This window comes from Amphiprion ocellaris, chromosome 16 (genome assembly GCF_022539595.1).
Source record: "Amphiprion ocellaris isolate individual 3 ecotype Okinawa chromosome 16, ASM2253959v1, whole genome shotgun sequence".
Lineage (NCBI taxonomy): Eukaryota > Metazoa > Chordata > Actinopteri > Pomacentridae > Amphiprion > Amphiprion ocellaris.
In genome coordinates this window covers 22,124,863-22,141,801 of record NC_072781.1, presented here as the reverse complement: position 1 = coordinate 22,141,801, position 16,939 = coordinate 22,124,863, and the positions used below count along the sequence as shown (strand labels likewise).

The 16,939-nt window shown below is 38.8% G+C and overlaps 1 protein-coding gene across 1 annotated transcript in view; it reads left to right on the top strand.

Moving 5' to 3' along the window:
- Window positions 1-16,939, top strand: part of pdzd8 (PDZ domain containing 8) — a 59,055-nt gene that overhangs the window by 18,444 nt on the left and 23,672 nt on the right. The window contains exons 2-3 of the mRNA XM_023296323.3: window positions 1,713-1,838; window positions 5,812-5,914. Coding sequence (XP_023152091.2) covers window positions 1,713-1,838; window positions 5,812-5,914 — 229 coding nt within the window. The remainder of the gene's footprint in view (window positions 1-1,712; window positions 1,839-5,811; window positions 5,915-16,939) is intronic.

Genomic DNA, 16,939 nt, shown 5'->3' with positions numbered 1-16,939 from the left:
CTCATCATTGTCACGATTGTCAAACCCACTACGGTGGTGTTGTCGGCGAACTTGACAACCTTGTTTGTGGAGTGGGTGACACTTCATTTCAACGTCAATTAACATGCTTATGGCTAAAGCATATATGTAAGTGTATATATGAAATAAATTTACTGCAGGGAGAACAATCCTGTAACTGCACGTGAGTATCACATATCAGTATCAGACAGTAATGATGCAGTAAAAGCAATCATTTCATAGGAGTACACAAGACAACATGTATCTTTGAAATAAACAACATTTGGAGCCATTTATAGATCAGTTGCTGTCAACCAGATGCCAGCTGTGCCACCTCTGAGACTGTGGGAGGGAGGGAGGGTACGCAGTGGACTGGGATGGAGGTGGAAAGGTTGGGAAGGCTGGAGGTGTGAACGATGGATGAAGGGGAGGATTGTGATGAAGAGAAGGGAGGGAGGGAGGGAGGGGGTGGGATGGTACATGGGTTCAAGGCATATTTGTTACGTGATTTTACTATATATAGGTGGTTGTTCATATTATATTTTTGTTCAATAATTGTCTAAATTTGCTAAAGGTTATACTTATATTCAAGAAACGTGTTTTCCTCACACCTCATATGTAAGCTAGACAGACATTTCCCCTGGCCATTACTGTATGCACTGAGGCCTCAGGTGCCCTTCTGTTTATTTATCAAAAACAAAGAAACCTCCTGGCAGGACACGATTGTAACAGCACAAAAAAATAAATAAATCTAAATTCACACGTGCCTCACCTCCACTGCTGCAACTCCATCTGGCAGGAAACACTGTCATTTCATACTTGAACTTCTGGATTTTGGAAGAAAACACTCAAAACTCAGGATGCACCCCTAAAAATCAGCTCACGTTAGAGGTTTGTTTCAGAACTGCAAATGAGTCAGTTAGCAGCAAAAGTCTTTGTTTACTTTCTTAAGGCTGTGATCGTTTGATGATATACACTGTGTGTTGCCTGCTTCCCATGATTTCTCTTGAGTTCACAGTGTGCTCTTAATTTTTTCATAACACACTGAATTTATTTAGTTTTGAATCCTACTCCATATTATTTTTCCTTGTTGAATCTACAGTGGCAACAGGAATCTTGACAAGACTCAGTCACAAAGTAGTGTATCCATTGTTTGTCTGGTTCAGAGAGAATGATACACACAAAATAATGTACATGCGAAAGGTTTGTCAATTGAAAGGTTTTCTTTCCTTTTTTTGGGTAAATTTGACAAAACCATTGTGACCATATTTATGACATGTATGGACAGATGTCAGTACACAATTAATGCAAATGATTTGCTTGAACAAAGTGCTCCATTTAGAACAGCAGGAGCCGTGGGCCAACAACAGGAGTACGAGCCCAGAGCAAGACATGGCGCTTACATTACATTGACTATTTTTATCAAGGCGTCTGCACTCAGCGAATCAGTTCTCTTCCAGGCACCACACCCAACACATGTCCCAGTCTGACCAGCATTCACTGTGACTCTGCCTGCTGGTTACATATTTTACAAATAATTCCCACCATACCGCCTACATTGTAAGTCAGGTTATGCCTCTTAAAGCTGGTAGCGGGTTTTTCAAATCTCATTGACTTAATTTGTTGTCAACAATTGAGTCATCTATGGAAATGCAGTTATATTAGCTGGTTGTTTTGTAAGAGATTGAATTGGATGCTTCTGTTTCTCTCTCCAGATATAAGCCCTTCTTCCCATTCCAAGTGCAGCCTCCGCTGGGTTCGACCTGTGATTTGGATCTGTCAGTCCAGGACAGCAGGCTGGTGGAAGGCAGACTCAAAGTCACCCTCATTGAATGTAGCAGGTGAGACACTTCAATTCCCCCTGTAACTCCCCAAACACCTTATTTCTCTCAGCACCCCTCTTCAAATACTCCTGTGTACTTTGGTCTAAGGCTGTGGTTCCTGGTTTGTGCTGGGCCCCTTTGTATCATTTAGTGAAAACTTAATACGTCATCACACAGTCATATTTGAGGCAATTGTGTGCTTTGAAGCTGCAATTTTTTCTCCTGATTCTTCTGTTTGTCAATGATACTGGAAGGCAGGATTTTACAATTTTGGAGAACAATCACAAGGACAACCATTTAATCCTCCTATCTAATCTTATGTGTTCTTGGCTGCATGGAAATGGTTAATGCAGCCTCTTGCAGGATGACGTGACCTTGTGTGTCAGCAAAAGCTGAGCCAGCTTGCCTTCTTTTGTTGCCAGAACCTCTTTTGCCAGAATTCCCACTCCCTTTCATTTTAATGGCACGTTAATGATATTTTGTTCACCTCATTTGGCTGGTAGATATATGTAGATCAATTTTACAAAAAATGCAATGCGTTTATTAGATGGCTGTTGGTGTATTAAAAATATGAAAGACTAGGAGCAGAATGCATTTTCAGTCATATTAGCTTTTTATTCTGCTTATACACTAATGTTCAAAAGTTTGGGTTCACCCAGGCAATTTCATGTTTTCCATGAAAACTCACACTTTATTCATGTGCTAACATAATTGCACAAGGGTTTTTCTAACCATCAATTAGCCTTTCAACAAAATTGGCTAACACAATGTACCATAAGAACACAGGAGTGATGGTTGCTGGAAATGGACCTCTGTACTCCTATATAGATATTACATTAAAACTCAGCCGTTTCCATCTAGAATAGTCATTTACCACATTAGCAATGTCTATACTATATTTCTGGTTAGTTTAATGTTATCTTCATTGATAAAAACTGTTTTTCTTTCAAAAATAAGGACATTTCTAAGTGACCCCATACTTTTGAATGGTAGTATAGGTCAGTCTGAGCACAATGACACTTCATAGGCATAAAGAATTAAGTGAATTTTAAGGATAATGGGGTGAAACTTACTGAACAATAGAGAGTCAAGTGTGGGTCTTTTTCAAATTGTGCCTCAACTTTATGACTGAATGAGCTGCCCTTATTTCTTCATTTTCATCGTGTGTACACCATACTGTGAGAATATAGGTGCAACGGTAGGTGTGTTCTTCTTCAACAGTCATGGTATCAACATTATAGTTCAGTGTATGCAGTCGAATATGCTATACAAAGACTGGCAAATGTAATGGGGAACCAAGTTTCAAAAGCATGACTTCCACCTGGAAACTTTAACCTGTAAGTTGTTGGCAGGTTAGCAGCATGCCATGCTAAGCTTAGCTTAATCTGGTTTTCATCTGAATCGGCCACTCTGGTGAGCACAGAATAGCAGACAGGAGCCACAAGACCCGTCAGCTTCTTTCAAATTTGCATTGTGGTTAAATTTCATGTTCCCATTGAACTCTAGTAGGGTGAGAGAGTGAGTGGTGGATCAACTGAGGGCGGTGTGTCAGTATGAGTGCAGAAACACATCAGAAATGTTAATCCATATTTATTGGCATCATGCAGATATGCCAATCATCAGAGCGAGGCAAAAAACCAAACAGACAACTGGAATCTGACCACTTATCTATGATACTTTTACGCAGCCTCTAGAAAAAGCAGAGAGGACCAAAAACATTACCAAAGCAATTGGCACTTACATCACACAGTGACTGTTGACAAAACAGGAGAAATTGTTATTTTTAAAGTGGAAGCTGCACTACTAGCTTTACTGGTTAACTTCAATATGAATATACTGCACTTGTCTTTATGGACAATTTAATTTTCTGTGCTTTACGCTTGAGAACAAACATTTCTTTCTGTTTCAGTAAGAAATGTCTCCAGTTAGTTTGTTTTTGTGTGACTGAATACAAAGAGACTGAAAACTAAGTTTAAAAGACAGTTCTCCTATGTAATAAAAATGTGCCAAACCATGGCTCTGAAATGGAGATTTGTGTACCGTTACACCCCAATGTGATACCTAACTGGAAGCAGTGTTTCCCACGGGTCGAGAATATATTGACTGTCAGCTGGTAAACAGCTTTAGACAGAAGCTAGCTGGCATCTAATGTGAAGTCATTTTGCCCATTTCTGGGATTGTTACAGACTTGACTTTTCAAAGAAAAAAGCTGCAAAACATACAACATGGAACAGATTTGGCCACTCTATGGATTCTACACAATGGAAATGACCATTAAAGGAATACATGTGATCATTTTTGTTCAATTTTTTTGTCATCTATATACTAGTTGCATTTACATCTTCAAGCCCTACAGATTCCACTAAGGTCATTATATTGGACAAAACCACACAATCCTTCACCAGTCTCTCCATACTAAAACAAACACACTCCTTTGTTCAAAGCTGATATGTTCAAATTTTAATTGTCAAACAGTCAAATCTGTTAGCTGAGGCTTGCTCTGATGGAGAGTCTGTCCTCTATTTCCTTGAAGAGACACAGGTGTGTGCGTGTGTGTGCGTGTGTGTGTGTTCATGGGTCGGGTTGGGTGTGTTTGATAGACCACAGGATGATCAGATCAGGCTCATCTATTAATAATTCACATCCTGCCCATTATAATCATCCAGTCTCTCTTCATTCCCTGCCCTATTATATCACTTATTCCCTACAAGACATGTTTTGAGGCACTTTTCTAGCTGTGCAATTTGAGTGATTTATTATTAAGGGTTTTACTGTGTAAATCGTATCAGGTGTGGTACACCGTGAATGTCCAGAAGGGGAAGCATTTAACATCTCATTTGAGATCCAGGAAAAGATTCAGAGCCGGTTGAGGAGGACCAGCAACATGTTTCTGTTGAAGATCGCACTGGTGATGCCATTCCTGGATAATTGTTTGTGTAGAAGAACACTATTTTCAGATCCAGGCAAAGTCTGGCAGTAACTTATTATAAGAGGAAATTCCCCTGGTGCATTGATTGCCTCAGCACAGCAGGGGGCAGCAGCAGCCAAAAATGTGCTGCTGTGATGTCATCCTGTCTTTCCAGCAAACAGTCGGATATAAAATGTTATTTCAATACAGCAGTGGGTTAATATGGAATAATTATAGATAATATAATAATTAGTAATATAAGACAGCAAGAGGGATTCTATACTAAAGTATAAATCACTTCAACTCAAATCCAGCAATGATTATTGTTTACAATGTTCAGTATTAGAGCACCTCTCTATAAATAGAGAGGTGTTAAGTTCTATATAGTTGTTTTGAAGATTATGCTTTGTAGTAATGTTAAACTGTACTGCATTTTATTTACTTTGGCCAGCCAGCGTTTGGGGGGTAAGCTAAATAACAGGAAAAAACCTCCAAAATAATCATATAATCATTGACACCTTGTGAAAACAGTATTAACAACTGAACATTAGAATCTTCACAAAGGGAGGATTTATTGCACGGAAGTTGTGTTAGACTGCATCTAGCTGTACGTAATAATTTGATAACCAAATGTATCTGTTAGGAAAGCAAAATACTTTTTTTTGGAAATTGCTTAAACTACAGGCAAGGTAAGTATATTTTATTGCACTATTCAGCAATGAGGCAATTATGTGCACTTCACATAAGACATAAAAGGCATTAAATCAAAATTGTCATTACAAAATATGCAGCAATCAATGTTAAAGTTTGAAAAAAATACAGAATTTAACAGGCTCAAGTTAGTGTGGGTGTAGTTTGCACAGATTTCATTGACAGTAACCAAACAATCCAAAAGGCATCATTAGATTTGTTTCACATGTTGCAAAATTCTGATTAGTGCAACATAATGCGCTACATCAAATATTCCCATCGCTTTAAGACAAGAACCATAAGACCCTGATAAATTTCACTTTACTGGTGCTTCTAAATGCTTTAATCACAGTTTGCTGTAGTTTTCATCTCTCTTGTGTTGTCTCCCTGCAGACTGTTCATCCTGGGCTCCTATGACAGAGAAACCTATGTTCACTGCACTCTGGAGCTGAGCAGCCACCAGTGGAAGGAGAAGACCCGTAGCTCCATCAAACGGGTGGGGTTTTTTTGCCTATTAACCTTCCTTCTTTGTTTGTCTGCTGATTTAGCACTGAGTCATACTTCTGCTGCAGGAAAATCATTTTAGAACAGTTCTGCATAAAGGGTCGGACACGTCAGGAAGGAACAAAAGTCCATATACTGGGATATTAGAGGTGTTTCTACAGTACCAGTCTAAAGTTTGGACACACCTTTCTTAGTCAATGGTTTTGAATTATTTTCTACATTGTAGATTAATACTGAAGAAATCAAAACTAGAAAAACTTAGAAATGCATAAAGTAAAGCATCTTTTTCAATCATAACATTTAACTCACAACACTGTGAGTTAAATGTTATGACACACAACTGGCTGACCGGTTGGCTTGTACAGCAGTTTTTTTATGATTTTGTCCTGTTATTCGCGTCATTTGTCAAGTCTGAGTAGTTAGTACATAGTATCGTATGTGTTTTTAAAAAAAAAATCTTTCAGTGACTTTTTTAACTCCGTGAACACACGTTGAGAACGCACTGTTGCCGCTGCAGTAGACCCGCTAGCGCTAGCTGATAGCCACCTTCCGCTAATGCTATGGCATATTTGCACTAGTATGTTACTAAGTTGTGTTTTTTTCTTTCTTTTCATTTTATTTTTATTCTTATTATATTACTTTTTCTATATTTGTATATACATATTTATTCCTATTTGTTTTATTTATGGCACTTGTCTCTAATTTGTTTTTTACTTAATTTCTTACGTGCCTTTTTAATTGCCACCTGGGGACAAATAAAGTTTTCTGAATCTGAAACAGTAGGTTTGCTGATAAAACCCTCATCCAGTAACAGAATTTGATGCCATGGAACCTGAATGTAATAACTGCCCATGCAGTGCTACGCACATTACAAAAGGAAGAACCAGATCGATCTGATCCATCCTGAGCCATTGAGCTCACTATCCACAGTCCACTATCCAACCAGCAGAGGGTGCTGCTTCACCGTCATATAAGGAGCAGTCCCAGCGTCCATGTACTGTACACAGGCTGTTTTAACAAGCTATGTAGGTGTGTTTGATTTCTTCATGCTTGTAGCCCGAGGACTGAGATAACCATAGAAATGTGGTATTACACCTTCTTGGGCAATTGTGCAACAGTCAGTTTATTGGTGACAATTATAGTACAAAAGTCCAAGTCAGTAAATTCACAATTGATCTAGAAAAAGTGTGTGTCCAGCATTGGTGCCTCAGAACTGTGTTTAAAAAAACTGAGCATTTCAAGCACTCGGATTTGTAACAAATGGTTCCTCTGCAGACGCTGCATATTGGACACCTTGTCATACTGACACATTAATATAAGCTTATTGTCATCTTCTTTGCACTGATGAGATTATTCCATTGTTGACATTTTGAGCGGCAAAGAAGATTTTCAGGCCCCTCTGGCAAACCTTTTCTAATTGCTGCAATTTAGAGATATTACAGTTATCACATCAGGTTTGTTTGGAAGTGACTAATGACCATTTTAGAGGGAAATGTCAGTCCTAATTACCGGCTCTAGCTCCAGCAAAGGCTGATGCCGCTATCCTTGCCACACATTTCTGAATGACATTTGCAATGGCTCAAAGATTATTTGTATTGTGTGGAACAGTAATTGGCCTGTACCGTTTTCATGTGTTATTTTTAATGACTATGGAGGAGTTGATTCCTCATCCAGCAGGGGGCAGTGAAATATTAGAACTAACCACCTAATCTTTCAACTCTCTTTCAAAAACAGTATTTATGAAATAGCTGCTCTAGGTTTCTTCTCAATAGTACTGGAGGTGTAACTTAACATTTACTCTGTAAATACTAATTTTAATCATGCATATTTGATTATTCAGAAAATTTAATTTGATAAAAAATTTAACACTCAAATTTAAGTTGCAGGTTTAGGAGAATTAAAAAGAGAACCTTGTGAGACGGAGATTATAGGGATGTTTAGTCTCATGTTTTTGCAGATATCATGTACAATACGATATTCTAGATCAAATAATTGTGCAGAGAAGAAATCTATAACATTAGTCAACTGAGAATAACAGTGACAAACAATACACCACCCCTGATACATACAAGAATGCTAATCGGTCTGCTATCATTCTGACTTTCTGACATTGCTCGTGACATTTGACAGTTGTTGTATAATGTGGAAGATTAAAACCTTTATTTAGAATGTTTGGGCCGTGTTATGACTTTAGCTGCAGCACTGAGTCATTTAATTGATTAATTGATTGCAAGAAAACTAATTGGCATATGTTTTGATAGTCATTGATTGTGTAGGTTATTTTTATTCAAACTGAAACATTTGATTCGCCGCTGAGAATTTGCAGATTTTCTTTCTGTTACATTTCAGTACATTAAAGATCTGCTGATCAGACAATGAACAGACAAATTAATGCATTTGATGCTGTCTCCATGGGCTCAAGAAAGCTGTAACTTTTTGGTTTTTGTTTTACTTTTTTTAACGTTTGTAGACCTAACAACTATCCACTTGATAGCAAAAATATTCTCAACATTAATAAATACAAAAAAAACCCCATTAGTTCCAGCCCTACATGTCTTAATGTAGAGATAAAGAATAGAGGCCACCACTGTTATTTATTATATTTATATTGGTGACAAACTGTGTGTACTTTGAGCAACTTTTAATGTGCAACAGTACATCACATTCCATTTTTGCTATGTAACGCCTTAATGGGCAATGGACCATGTTGAGCCCGACACATTAAGGTGAAAATACTGTACATGGTGTCCCTAGAGTCTGGACACATAGGCAAAAATACATATTTTCAAGAAAATGACATTTTTAACAACATTTTATTCAATATATAAATTTTTTAACATATTGAATTAAAAATGTATTTGATAATTAATTAAATATATATTTAATATAAGAGCCATATTTAATCTGTGTAAGCAAAAAAAATTATAGCTAATGAGATTTCCAATGTGTCCAGACTATATGGACACCCTGTATTTTAAAAATAGTGACATTTGTAGTTGCAGCAAGTGATTGAACAGTCATGGATCTTCTGTTTTGCTCTGTGCTAAACGATGACAGCAACAAAAAGAAGTTTGTTGTTGTATATCTTAGACTCATACAACACGTATATATAACCTTCCCTCACGACTGATCGAACTGAGCCACCCCATGGTGAGCTGAAGGTGCAGTCAGCTTTGCAATAACTAACGAATGTGTGAACCGTTTCCCTCATCGGCACAGCACAGCCATCAGCACAGCCCTCTCCAAGTGCACCCACTTCAAAGCACTTGTATCCCTTTTTTGTTAATATACGCATACAAATGCAGATTCATGGTGGCATTTGAGCCTGATTTATCAGACTTCTCCAGTCTGCATGTCCCCAGCAGGACTCTGTAGTAAGGATTAAAGGCTATAACATCTGAAAAAGGTCATTTTGCTGTCTTTCTCTGCCTTTTTCCCCAGATAATTGCCAGATATGAGCTTCCCTGGCTTCTTTTATTAAAATATTTGCCTGTCTTGCATATGTTAATAGCTTTTATGCCATTTGAATTTTTCCTCATTTTAACCAGCGTGAGCTCCCACTTTTCACTGCACCATGTGTCTGTCTTCCCAACCTGCTCTAATCATTAAGGGCCCTTGGACTGTGTTCAACAGTCTTTTCATTGCTGGTTGAAAATCTCGATCTTCCAGCTGCATATCATTGTTTAGTTTTTGATTTCACACACAATGGTAAATCTCAATAGCAGTTTTGAATGTGTGTAAAAGAGACAGGTTGGTTTTTAATGAGATTTCTGTTTGCTCAGTGTTGTTTTCAGTTTCCAAATATTATTTGTACAGCTTGGTTATTATGAAGTGGTGCTGATAGGTTTGACATTTGGTGTCTCCGTTCTTGGTTTTTCTCAGTGCTTCTCATTGCTTTGTGATTTGCATTGAGCAGTATGGCTCTTTCACACCCAGTGAAATATGTGTGTTGGAACAGCTTTTATATGACGTTCAGGTGTGGTACTGCCGGAGCTGAGAGGTCTGTTCAGACATTGGTGTCGCCTCAATAGGGATATATGATGATTCTTTACATTCCAAAAGCTGACGTTTATTTACATACTTGCATAGAGTATACCTTGTTTAATGTCGACTACCTGGAATCACATACATTGTGTTTAAATAAGGGGCACTGTTCTTTAGAAGACATTTGACACTGCAAAACTTGTAGTGCCTATTTGCTTAACAGTAGGAGCATTCATTTATCATAAAGGTCTCTCTACCAAACCCCACATCCTGAAACATGTTGTGCTCATCATGTCTACTTTTATTCTGACCAGTATTCAGACCTTTCACTGCCCTCAAGACAGGAAGGCTGAGGTCATTAAAGATCACTGGTTTAACCCTTTAACGCTGATCGTCGCGAATTTGCATCATACCACTTACATTCGGACTGCCGTGAGATAGCTTATGCATTTCCCCATTGCCAGTTTGTGCATATTCAATACGTACCTAGGAATCTTTTGCAAGCACTGGTTTCTCGTAGGACCAGTTGGAGTGGGACCTACGTTATTATATATCTGTTGTTATTATTCTATATCTATTCTATGTGTTATGGACAAATGAACAACGTCCACTTAATTTAGCATCAGTTTGAAAGCAAAAACACGAATAATACATTTTTAAATGTAATTGTAAATGAATTTACGCATCAAGGGGTTAACTTGGCATCCACTTTGTATCCCTCTGTAAGCTTGCAGCTTTGTCGTTTTATCAAACTTTGAAAATCAATAATTAATAGAGAGTCACCAAATAAACAGACTACAGGCCTGGACTATGAATCAAGATCAACATACCCAGGATATCTTTTTTGTTATCTGGCTTCACCAAGCCTAACAACAACAACTAAGCGGTCACACAAAGCTTATTAACTCCTTAAAGCAACCCAGGACTTCTGAAGCTGGATATTGGCACCAGGTGGCCAGTCACAAACATCGAGAGGTGTAGAGCTGCATATTTTTTACAAGAACAAACTATAATCTTAAACTTATTAGTTTCAATGCCCCACCATGAAGACATGAGTAGATCTGGCTATAATCACAACTCTGTATTTAAATATATGGATATGTTGCCTAGATATCACTTATTGTTATGGCATGTAAGACAGTTGTGATCGTATTCTTTCGCTATCTAAACGCTAAGCTACAGGGGATATTCTGCAAATGGAGATGCCATTTTCCAGGAGAGGTAATTGGTGGTGGTGTTTATATGTGTATTGATCTTTTATATTGAACATAACGACCTGCTGAGGCGCAGGTTAGGTCTGCAGCATAAATTACCTTGGCAATGTACAGGGTAGAAAGTGTTGTTGTTCTGTAAACAGAGTTAAACCTGAAGTTACCTCTATCCCCAAACCCTGCATTACAGCACAGGCCTCCAGTTAAGTATGTAGCGTGGACAAATACCACACACATGGGTTTCATTGCTGCTTTGTCATACATGGTTGTAGTAAAAATGCCAGTACAGACATGCTTCAGAATTAGAGTTGTTTTTAAATAGTTTGTCCACCTGAGACACTATGAGCAACTTGATTGGACCAGCATTGGTCAAGCTTTAATTATTACTGCAGATAGACTTAATATATATGATATAAATGTTTTATGCTTACATAAATATCATAGTTTGCAACTTAAGTATGATGTTAAAATATCCTGAGGATGTTTTTACAATTTCACAAATGAAAACATGACAATTTACAGATGAAATCTACCAATTGTAAAATCAGGGTTTTTAAATTTGACATTACTGTGCAAGGGCTGCACAGTGGCTCTGTGGTCAGCATTTTTGCCTTGCAGCTAGAAGATCTCTGGTTCGCGTCCCGGGATCTTTCTGCATGGAGTTTGCATGTTCTTACTGTGCATGTGTGAGTTTTCTCTGGGTTCTCCGGCTTCCTCCCACAGTCCAAAAACATGCTGAGGTCTAAATTGTCTGTAGGTGTGAGTGTGATTGTTTGTCTCTATATGTAGCTCTGTAACAGACTGGTGACCTGTCCAGGGTGTCTCTTGTCTTCACCCTAAGTCAGCTGGGATAGACTGCAGCGACCCTAATGAGGATTAGGTGGTGTATAGATAATGGATGGATGGATTACTGTGCCAACAAATCCGCAAATATGAATAAAAGAGACGTGTATGTGTTTTGAAACATCCAGATGCATACTCAGAATTGTGCAGTATCTGAAAGTAGATGCCAAGACCACAAACATTGTCTGAATGTTCTTGAGCTGTTTACCTGTAAGCTGTTAGTCTAGCAAACATTGGCTGGTTTGCAGCTTCTAGCAATGTAGAATTAGCTTCCTTTTTCCCTCCATGTCACTGTGAGCACCTTTGTTTGAATTGGAAAGAGAAAGGTGTAGATACAACTTTCTATTTTGATTTTGATTGATGTTCATAATTATATTCTCACCTTACATGTACTTAATATTGCAGCACATTGCATTCATAAGAGTCAACATTATGATAAGATTTTTGTGGGTTTTTTTACCTTTTGTAAATATTGTGTGCATCTGCATGTGTAATTAATGCGAGGAAAAGCCTAGCTGTTGTCTAAAATATCATAACGTTTAAAAGCATTTTTTGCACCATTTTCAGTTTTTTATATTTAGCAATGACCTAAAAATGTCTAGTGTGTTTTTTAAGAGTATTTATAGCAATTTCTGTATGGCAAACATTTTTAGCCTCACCCTTTTGCATTTGGAGCTTTTAGGTGACACCATGCAATTCAGAAGCTCTGAATGGATTCTCTGTCGTCATATCTATTGTACACAGTTCATCTCCTCTGCTTCCTATTGGTCAGTGTTTTCTTCAGCCACTTCATTGTGCTGTGTGTGCTTACTGCTGCACAACATGGATCACCTGTGAACAGGATGAATGAAGCCCTTTTCCATTAGACTGTTACATTGGGAGGGTGGAATTTTTGTATTTCTCATTTATGGTGTGTCGAGGTTGGGGGTGAGGTGGCAGGATCTGTCTGTCAGGCGTGTTTGCACATCTGCCCTGTCAATTCCATTGTTGGCTCTCAGTGCTGATGCTTGCTGACAGCTTGACTGAGGGACATGCAGTGTGTGTGTGCAGCTTAGCTTATTGTTGTGTAACATTGACTACTCTTTGGTTGCTCTGTGGCTGGCTTTGTTTTGCATGAGAGGAATGTGAGTACTTCTGGCTGCATGAGCCTGAATGTTCCATTGGATGCTGAGTATGGCTCAGAGCTCAAAACCATCCAGGTTGTCAGACTCGATAGAAGGCACAATATGTAAAATCAGTGATTAGGATGTCATAGTGCAGTGGAAATACAGCCAGTTTGTCATCATATGTCTTTATCAGTTTAAGGTCGCCATCAGAGAGCACTCTCAAAGGTTAGAAGAATATCAGCGTCAGATATTTATCTTCAGTCAGAAACATCTGACCTCATACTGTTCATGTAAACCTAATCAAATTTTCTAATATGTGGATTATGTCTCTAATTTTAACAGAGTATCTTGAGAAGTTTGGACTGCACGGTGTCTCGGTGGTTAGCACTTTTGCCTTGCAGTTAGAAGATCCCCGGTTTGCATCCTGGCCTTCCTGGGATCTTTCTGCATGGAGTTTGCATGTTCTCCCTGTGCATGTGTGGGTTTTCTCCAGGTACTCCAGCTTCCTCTCACAGTCCAAAAACATGCTCAAGTTAATTGGTAACTCTAAATTGTCCATAGATGTGAATACGAGTGTGATTGTTTGTCTCTATATGTAGCCCTGTGATAGACTGGTGACCTGTCCAGGGTGTCCCCTGCCTTCACCCTAAGTCAGCTGGAATAGACTCTGATAATGGATGGATCTTGAGAAGTTTTTAAAACACTGAATTCAATTCCCTCTAAATAGAAACCGAGAATATCTGAAGAATTTCTTGACACAAATATTCCACTGAATCACTAATAATCCATAGTCTGTTACTAATATGAGGTGGCTGTATTGAGTATTTTGCACCTTGTCCTGGCAGCATTTTGTGTTTGTGTTTTTAGATTTTATCCAACATCGCACTCCGTTCCAAAGGAATTGTGAAATACTGTAACAGTTACAATTTCAGGACGGGCTGATTTCTGCTTCTCTGTCTGCTGTTCATAGTTTTGTTGTTCAGTCATATCCTGAAGACATTCAAGAGCCTTGTCCAGTCAGCCACACCTCTGGATCAGCCATGACAATATTTGTAATCGTCTCCCAGTGTCTATTCCATAGCCTCTCATTGTGTAGTCAATATTCAGACACACACACACGCCAGTCAGACTTGGACGGATGAAGAAGAGGTAATTTTATACATGGGATTTTAGCATCTATGACCACCCGCCACACAGACACACACACACACACACACACACACACACACACACACACACACACACACACACACACACACACACACACACACACACACACACACACACACACACACAGACACAGACACACACACACACACACACACACACACACACACACACCAGTGGTTGTTTGATGTTCCACTCAGGTTGTCTTTGTGTCTTTAATCTGCCCCAAACACACGATGAAAAACGAAGCATAGTTGAACACGCACAAACACACAAAATCTATAACAATGAGTTATCTAATGTTTGAAGCTCCAGACTGGCTACAGGTTTACTTTCCATTCAGGATTGCGTTGGAGTAAAAATAGTAGGAGGCAGTAAATAAACAATGGAAACTGTTTTTGGAAAATAACCATATTTTAGCCAATTTCAGGCATGCGAAATAAGTTTTTATTAACTTTTCAAGTACAAAGATAACATTTTAAGCCATTATTAACCAAACTGAAGCTATCAGACAGCTCACTGTTTTTGTGTTATCATGCAAAGCTTTGTTGCATACATTACACCCACAACATAGTATCACCAGAATTTTATGTGTGGCAGTTTCAAAAACATAAAATTACTAATGATTAGTCACTTCTATAAGAATAGAGAATATGGTATGCAATACAAATTATTTTAAAAATAGGTAAATAAATACCATAATTATATAGATAATTATGATTGTTGTGGAAGTTCAGCGAGGTCGAGACAGGATGAGGAGGCAGACACAGAGAGACACTGGAGATTCATGTGACTTAGATTGCGAGTAAGGTTTTCTGATAGCAGGAGGTGACCGACAGAGCAGCAGTACATGCAAGCAATGCCAGCATCAGTTTTAAGGATTCTCTCTGATCTTCGGGTATGTATTGTAGTCGGGAGAGGGGTCAGATTAGACTACAGACCAATATGGAGACAACTAGTCTGCTTAGTCATGTCAGAGTAGAATACCTAATCGTGACCAGACCTCCTACAGCGTCTGCCTGTCGGAAGATAATTTGGGATGGCTCAATAAAATTTAGATCGAGCCTGGGTGAACACCTTAGCTCTGTCGTGTACCCTGGGCCACTCCTGAGCAGTTTTTGCGGTGTGTCGGGGAGCATTGTCCTGCTGAGGGTGGCAACTGACATCAAGGACTGCTGTTGCCATCGTGGATTGGGGGATAGGAGGTTGCTTGACCTGCAATGTTTAGGTGGGTGGTACATGTCAACCATCCACATGAATGTCAGGATTCAAGGTTTCCCAGCAGAACGTTGCATTATAACAAGATGATCGATGTTATTCACTTCACCTGGCAGTGGTCTTAATGTTGGGGATGATCGGTGTATACGTTTATATGTCAACAACTGACATTTGATGTACACACTATTATCCTTTAAAACATAGTTTTTGCAATGTACTCAGTAGGAATTTTGTTCTGAACATATTGGACAACTTTCCACCTGTGATTGACACTTTCTCAGGACCACCACTTCACAGCAACTGTATTAAACATGTGTCTTGAGTGATCCTGTCACAAGAGAAGTACATATGTGAACGCACCCAGGATGCATAGTGATCACATTGCTCAGACCTTATTCAGAAATGGTCTGGGCAGCAGATGGTCACATTCTTCAAGCAAAGTGTGTGAATGTGCCTGGGTCACACTCAGGGCTACCTACTCTTCTGATGTCTTCTGCTTCAGTGGAACTATGTACTCATTTGTGCCAACTGCATATTATTAAAGGTCGACAACAGGCAATGACAAGCAACTAAATCATTTTTTCTTCTTTACATTTGGTCTTAGCATATAGAGTGGGGAAGTGAGATCCAATTACAAGTGGTCACTCAGAACATGTGGAGATGCATGCTAATGTCAGGTATAAACTGACTCACTTGAAACTGTCCACTTGTGACCGGTCAACCCAAGATGCATGCTAATGTCAGAGGAACAAGGCGTCAGTGTTCTTTGTCTGTTAATGTAATCCAGACTGACTGACTACTTGTTCTTTTTGTGGTTGAAGATAGTTCTTTATGACTCTGACGTTTGGACTCGTGCTACTGCAGAAAACATTTAAGACTGCTATACCGTCTCCCTCATCCTGTTGTGTGATCTGAATGTATTTGATGCCAGTATCATGATATTGCCTGGGCTAGAAAGAACAGAATCTGCTGACAGCTGACATTTTTTAAAGTCTCCTGCTAGCTTTCCCATGTGTTAACAGTCTGATGCTTGGTAGAGGTCTTAGAAATTGGAAACTAGACAAATTAAAATGATGATAATAATAAGATTATGTTCTGTCTTTTCTTGAAAAAGAAAAGATTGTTTCTCATGTTAACATGCACATCCAGCATATAATCAAATAGCACCTGAGGAAGCCTATCACCTTTGTAATTTTTTGTAACACACAAACTGAGTTGTAGCCGTTGACACATCCATAACCTATTTCCGCTTTCTGCTGTGCCAATTAAATGGCCCATTCTAATTCTGTTTGGTAACGGCTGGCTGTGCGACAAAAAACAGATTAAAGACATGAGAGGTTGGTCTCACAAGCTGTTTGTCTCTAATCGCTTTTCCACTGATCAATTCATCTTAGAGGAAACACAATAGACCAGCCACTACGTTCATGACAGGCAGAGGCACAGCCATATTACAGATTTGTTGTTGTTTTCACTTGGTATGTTTTCCTT